Source organism: Phragmites australis, chromosome 14, assembly GCF_958298935.1.
Source record: "Phragmites australis chromosome 14, lpPhrAust1.1, whole genome shotgun sequence".
NCBI lineage: Eukaryota > Viridiplantae > Streptophyta > Magnoliopsida > Poales > Poaceae > Phragmites > Phragmites australis.
Genome location: NC_084934.1, coordinates 29,459,344 through 29,466,351, shown reverse-complemented (window position 1 = coordinate 29,466,351; position 7,008 = coordinate 29,459,344). Strand labels below are relative to the sequence as shown.

The window sequence follows — 7,008 nt, the reverse complement described above, 5'->3', positions numbered from 1 at the left end:
AACACCAAAATATTGGTACGTATGAAATGGCATGAGAGAGAGAAAGAGAGCCTTCTACACATTTTTTTTCTTTCAAAAAGTGGGCACGAACTCTGCCATTCGTTAAAGAAGAAAAGACTTTTTATAATGAAACACTCCCCTTCTTAAAACAAAGGGGATGAAAAACTACACGAGATCAAATAATAAAGACGTTATCATATAACAACATCGAACACCTCTAATATGCACACAAGAGAGATCTAAACAGATGCCTAAAACACTCCTATTATATTTGTAATTAGTTTTTATCTAGTTTTGAGGGCAAGCTAACCACTCCATTATATTTGAAAGTTTCTTGCAGGCAAGGAGGCAAAAGAAAAAAAACTTTGTTCTTTGTAATTAGTTTGCATGTATCGCGCAAGCAAGCACATGCACACAAGAAAGCAAAGCCATATTGCCTGAAAAAAGCACGCTATGTATATTGTTGTGTAGCATTTTGACATGTATCATAATAGCTAGGTTAGTAGTATCTTGGAGTAGATCACAAATATTTAAACGGATCGATGACTAGGTACGTATGTATGTTCTCCTTTTCTCATCAGTGGCAGGCATCTTTTCATTATCTGATTAGTTTGCAACACTGGGTACTCGGCACAGAATCATTACTGCATGAAAGACGTGTAGTCTTATGTAGGACCAATTAAAGAGTTATGCATCTTGTTTTTGGGGAGTTCTTGGTCAAGTGCCGTGCTACCAATTAAAGACTTGTATCTTATCTTTGGGGGACTTCTTGGTCACTAGCTTTATCAGTGCATGCTGTGTCACTACAGATGCTGGCTGGGGTTGGACTGCAACAATTGAAGCATGTCATATATACGGTGCATATATGATTCTAACTTGCATGCATGTAGCATTGTCATAAATGAAGTGTATGAAACTAAGGAGAGGAGAGGAGAACATTCCAAGTATTCTTTTCTAGCAACAACACCCACACACGCATCTGGCACAACATTCCCCTCTTTCTACTGGTCCTAAGGTTAGGGCACACAAATCCAAACACACTTGGAGAAGAGAAAGATGCATAGAAACCAGCCTTCCACTCCCTCTTTTCCTCCCAACATGGATTTCCCCAAATGGTACGCGGATGGGGCAGTTTATTCAACCACCCATTTTGCACTGATATTTGTGCTATGTGCAGTGCTTAAATCTCAATGTAAAATTGGATGGTGTAGATAAAGCACCTCACCGAAGATATTGTAGTGGTACATTTTCGTTTTTCCTCCTGGAATTAAACAAGTGCATGCCCCTCCTTTCCCTCCTAAAAGACACCTCCAAGCTCTATTTAAATACCACCCCTCCCTCCGTCTCTTTTGAGCACTAACTACTACACTACACAAAAACCTCAAGCAAGCAGTCAAGCTACTAGCAAGTGTAGCTCACAGTCCCAGCAGCTAAAGCCTAGCTAGCTCACTTGTGCTGCCATGAACACTCGAGGCAGTAGCAGCAGCGGCAACCAGACCCTCATGGCGTTCTCCGAGCAGCCGAAGCCGGCGGGCCAGCCGCAGCCGTCCCCGCCGTCGTCGCCGATCGAGCGGCCCGCGACGCGGGGTCGTCGGCGTGCGCAGGAGCCCGGCCGGTTCCTCGGCGTGAGGCGCCGGCCGTGGGGACGGTACGCGGCCGAGATACGCGACCCGACGACCAAGGAGCGGCATTGGCTCGGCACGTTCGACACGGCGCAGGAGGCGGCGCTCGCCTACGACCGCGCTGCGCTGTCCATGAAGGGCGCGCAGGCGCGCACCAACTTCGTGTACACGCACACCGCGTACAACTACCCGCCGTTCCTCGCGCCGTTCCAAGCACAGCAGTCGTACGCGCACGCGCCTTCCATGCAGTACGGCGGCCAGCACAGCAGCATGGGCGCGCCGCACATTGGCTCGTACCACCACCACTACCAGGCTCCCGCGGCCGCCGGGGCCTCCTCCGCGTCGGGCGAGTGCTCGATGCCGGTGGCCGTCGATCGCGCCGACGCTGCGCTGCTGGACCATAACGGCCGCAACTTCCTATTCTCCAGCGCCGACGACAACTCCGGGTACCTGAGCAGCGTGGTCCCGGAGAGCTGCCTACGGCCGAGGAGCAGCGCGGCGGCGGCGGAAGACACGCGGCGGTACTCGGACGCCGACGCCTACGGGATGGGCCTCCGGGAGGACGTGGACGACCTGGCGCAGATGGTGTCCGGGTTCTGGGGCGGCGCCGGCGACGCGGACCAGCTCGGCGCGTGCGGGTTCCCGGCGAGCGGCGGCCACGCCGGGGACATGGTCGCGTCGTCTCAGGGGTCGGACGGCTACTCGCCGTTCAGCTTCCTCTCCCACTAAACTGCCGCGCATGCATTGCATTGCACCTGCGTTGCTCAATTACTTTGCTTATGATCTGATCGATCTTAGTTCCCCGTTTCTTTCCAGAGTTGCACCAGTGCGTGCGTGAGTGAGTGAGTAGTACAGTATTACTAGCATTTAGCAGTAGAGCAACAGAAGAGTGACTTGGCGCCCTAGTCTTCGTGTACTTAGGCTCTTCAATTTTCTAGTACCGAGTTTCATCCTTCACGGTTCATGCATGACATGTCATTCATTCCTAGCTTCACGATCGAGTTCAAGGATCATCAGCTCGAGAATTGCTTCTTGTTACCAGATCGTCATTGGAAATCGATCATTTGAAAAGTAGCTAGCAGTAGAGAGGCGCGACAAGTACGTACGTACGTTGCTAGCCGGATTCAGATAAGGAACATGGCAAGTACCGAAAAGTTGGGTGGCAAAGGGGGAGCATGCATGCACCAGGAGGCTATGACGATCGACACAGTTCAACGGAAAGCTCCCGGCCGGGACAAGTGTCAAGCAAGCGACCCTCTCGTCCTCGTCAGGTCAGGCTACTTGGTGCTGATTCCAGGGTACGTCAGGGTCCGATCACGCTGCGCCGAGACCAAACCAAATCCTCAACGTACCAGCTGTGCTGCTTGCACCACAACAGAATTGATGTAGTGTTTGATTGACATGTGCCTGTACGAATTAAGACGGGATAAGGCTGTGGCCTGTGGACATGTCAACCGTGCATTGTACGTGCTGGGCCGGGACTGCGTTGTAGGTACACACGTACTGGATAGACTTGGCGGGAGTACATGCTTAGCAGGGTGGCAATCTGGGCGGCCTGGCAACGTGTGGTCCGTCGATCTGAGGGTGATAGACCACGGGGCGGCTACTCTGCTGTGGCCTGGGTGTGCAGTGCAGAACCGGACGAGGCCGGTAGGGGAACGCTCGGCTCATATGGTGTGGCCTGCACTCGTGCTGGGCTCGTGCCATCCGCCGCGTGCGCTCGTGATGGGCTGCCCAATCCTGCGCGGCGTGTATGGTGTGCGGCCCCTGTTGGACTGCAGAGGTGGAGGGAGGGCCGAGTGCCCCCCAGCCATGGAGATGCAGTGCGCAATGATGTGCGCGAGGCACCACACCACACATGGCTTGCACCTCCTGAAACTTAGAGCATCTTAAGAGACACTCCATCCAATTTTTTTAGCTAATAGCCCCAAAAACGGTCTCCCACTGCTCCTTCATCAAACACGCTATTTCGCCCTGCATCCTTCAACTACTTTCTCCCTAGTTCTCTCCTATCACCGTCCGGGAGCCCTCACCCTCTCCCTCGTTCTCCTCGCTGACGTCTCGCTATCGTCGGATGCAGAGGTGATCTTTTGGTTCTAGGGGTACCTCCACATCGACACGGCACAGCCGGTGCCGGACTACACCGCGGTCGTGGACTTCCACTGGGACCAGGCTGCCGTCACAGGGCTCGAGGCGCTGACGCTGGAGCTCATCGCGCGGGAAGCCCCTGCTGCTGTTGCAGTGGCCCGCCCATTGGTTGTCGCTCACTTCTATAATCTTCAACCCCCACACCGACGTCGTGTCTTTGGAGCCGCACAAGTGGGACCACCCGCCCTTCTTCATACCCTCGACGAAGCATCTAGTCGCATCTATGCGTGCGGTTCTCAGGGAGTTCGATTTACTTGTCTCATGTAAACTGTATACATGTGCCCAATATGTTTCTTGTGATTGTCAAGAGGTGATCTTAAATCTGGATTTGCTCACAAATGTTCACTTTGGGGACTAGAATTGCTTGTAGATGCTTTTGTGGTACATCATTTTTTGTAGTTGTTAGGAAATTTAACCATTAGTGGAAGCAATGGATGGATTTATCAAGATGATGCACACGATCGTAGACGATGCTAGAGACATGATGTTTGTTAATGAGGTTCAGCTGAAGTCTACATCCTCGGGGCATGACTACGGGCACTCCTCTCCAACTAGCAACACCGGCCGCTTTTCGGAGTTCTGGTAGATTCGCTGCCCCTTTGTGAACTTATCGCTATGCCGTCATGATTGCAAATAGTGGCCCTCCTTTCATATTAATGAGAAGACCTTGTTACAACAGTCCTAATATGATTCCACCTAGAGTCCTATTAGGGTTTTGCCATATACCGTTAATACAACTTTGTCACATTCGTAATCAACTCTGTACACTTATTTGATACATATCCAATAAATTCCACCATAGCGAATAATTTGCCACCTTGAAGCTGTCATGTGCGAACCTTCTTGTACATTAGACTTAGTTGTCACCTTTGCCGCTTAACAAGAGCTGTCCGATGAGTTTCACTCAAACTCATCGTCTTCCAGAGACACTGCTATCACTGCAACTTTAGTCTCCATGACTCCAGCTACAACTAAGCATATTTCTCTTCTATCAACACAACATCTTTGAGCGTAATCAGATTCCTCTTTAGCCTTCACATAAGTTTGACTCCCTAAAGCACAAAACTCCATAATATATCTTGATTTTGATAGTACCTTACTTCAACAACACGGTAACCCGCATCATCACATAATTAGATAAAATTAGAATCACCAGACTTCATGAAGAAAAACCGCTCCTTATCGGGCGTCACATGAAAAAGCCAACTGAATCTGACATCTACGCTCCTGATTGGCTGCCTCTTGATAATGAGAATTACACTATTGCTTTCCGAGTCACACATATAAATTGTCACACCAGCATTGCTCTTTCACCTTACTGTTTAGGTTACGATTCTCCAACATCCTACACCGTAGCCTCATGCAATCCTAGGCAACCAGATTACTCTAGTTGCAAGTAGAGAACCTCTCTACTTCCTTCTAATTTTGTAACACCCTAAACTTTTAATTTTTGTAATAGTTTAAAATTTTACTAGAATTTAAATAGGAGTTTTAAATTTTGTTCAAATAGAAGGAAATTAATTTCTAAATTTAAATTTCCATAGGTTATATTTTTGTTTGATGCATTTATGCTGCAGTAGTTGCAATAGGGTTTTATACTTCAAAAATATTTCCAAAAGATCGCTAGAAGTTGCTCATTTAAAATCTCTTTTGAAAATAGTTCAAAATCATAAAAGAAAAGCAATTTCAAATTTGCAAAAGCTTCCTGGGCCGATTTCCTTCCCTCGGCCCAAAACCCCCTCTTCCCCTCCTTTCTTTTCTCTCTTGGGCCGGTTTCCCTCCCCTCCTTCCTGCTCGGGCCACGGCTCATTCTCCCTTCCCCTCCTCACTCTCTTGACCCGAGCCGCTTGGTCGAGCCATCCTCTCCCATGCTCGCCGCCGCCTCCCACCGACACGCGGGCTCGGCTCAAGCCAGCTGAGCTGCCCAAGCCACCCCACCCGAGCCGACTCCCCTTCTCCTACCTTCCGCCGGCTTAATCCCCTCCGTGCTAGCCACTTGATTCTGAGCCTCCCCGTCGCCTCCCTCGCTCGGTAACAGCCAGATCCGAGGACCTTAATGCCCATCAATACTTCCCCCCATCAATTCCCCCTTCAATCTCGCCTTCAAACCCCCTCAATCAATGCCAAAACCGTCAATTTTATGGCCATGGCCGCAACCCGTTTCAACCTTGAGCCCCAGTTGCTCCGCTTCACCTCGCGCATATTTAAGCCACCTTGAACCTTCTCGACAAAGTTCTGCACCTCCACCACCTTCTCATGCCCTCTCTCTCGCTCGAATTTGCCGTCGGCGCCCTCATCTTCTTCAACTCCAGCGAGGTTGTGCCGCCACCACCCTTCTTTTCATATGCGCTATCTCCGACCGAACTGCTGCTGGAATCTAGAGGAAACTCATATACACGTGAGAAGACATGTAAGCCACTAAAATACTTAAAATGATCATCTAAGGTAATTAAACACAAGATTAGAGAGTGTTTAGTGCTTATAAGCCTAGAGTGAGTTGTTACTAGGTACTGCAGCTTGAAGAAGGGATCAAGAAGTAATCTTAGCTTATACCGAGTGGTACACCGGCACTTTAGAGTCTTGGTGACTCACTGGCATCTTAGCTCTTGGTGGCTTAAGCTTGTTGACTCTTCGACTTGATGTGAAGCATGGTAAGGCACGTGCACGGGGATGCGGAGACTCTTATCTTAGTGGCTCAAGCTTCGAAGTGATCACATCGGTAAGTGACCGAAAGAGGCTAGTAGTGAAACCTTAACTTAGTGATATGGTGACTTATCGTGCTTGAGATCTTGTCTTGCTAACTTGTTAGCTCAAGAGTCGTGATTGGAAGAAACTTGACGACTGTGGCATATTCTTAGTGGAGCTCAAACGTGGATTAGGGGTAATATTCATGTTATCAATGCCACATAATAAAAATCCCTTATGCCGAGTTTATGTCTCTATTCTTATTTATGTTTTCGTATTTATATATTTGTAATTTACCTTATTAGAGTGGGTTGCAATCCTTTTGAGCAATAGAGTAGACATATTAGATAAATATAGAACATATTTAGATAGAAATTGATACTATTTTATCTTATAATTTTTTTCTAAGTATCTTAATTTACTCTTCTCTAAAGACGCGCGAATCCATCGGGTGACCTTTTGTTACTGTTGACTGCGAGCGGTCGATCTGTATCCAAACTGTTTGTCTACATAACTTTTCTTCGTCTTCGGATCATGCTCCGCTTCTTTTGCA

At 48.7% G+C, this 7,008-nt stretch overlaps 1 protein-coding gene across 1 annotated transcript; it reads left to right on the top strand.

Moving 5' to 3' along the window:
- The first annotated feature begins 1,379 nt into the window (after positions 1-1,379).
- On the top strand, positions 1,380-2,447 carry LOC133890100 (ethylene-responsive transcription factor FZP-like). Its single transcript, XM_062330550.1, has one exon. The coding sequence runs from the start codon at positions 1,461-1,463 to the stop codon at positions 2,349-2,351; it is 891 nt and encodes a 296-aa protein (XP_062186534.1). The 5' UTR covers positions 1,380-1,460; the 3' UTR covers positions 2,352-2,447.
- The last annotated feature ends 4,561 nt before the right edge of the window (positions 2,448-7,008 follow it).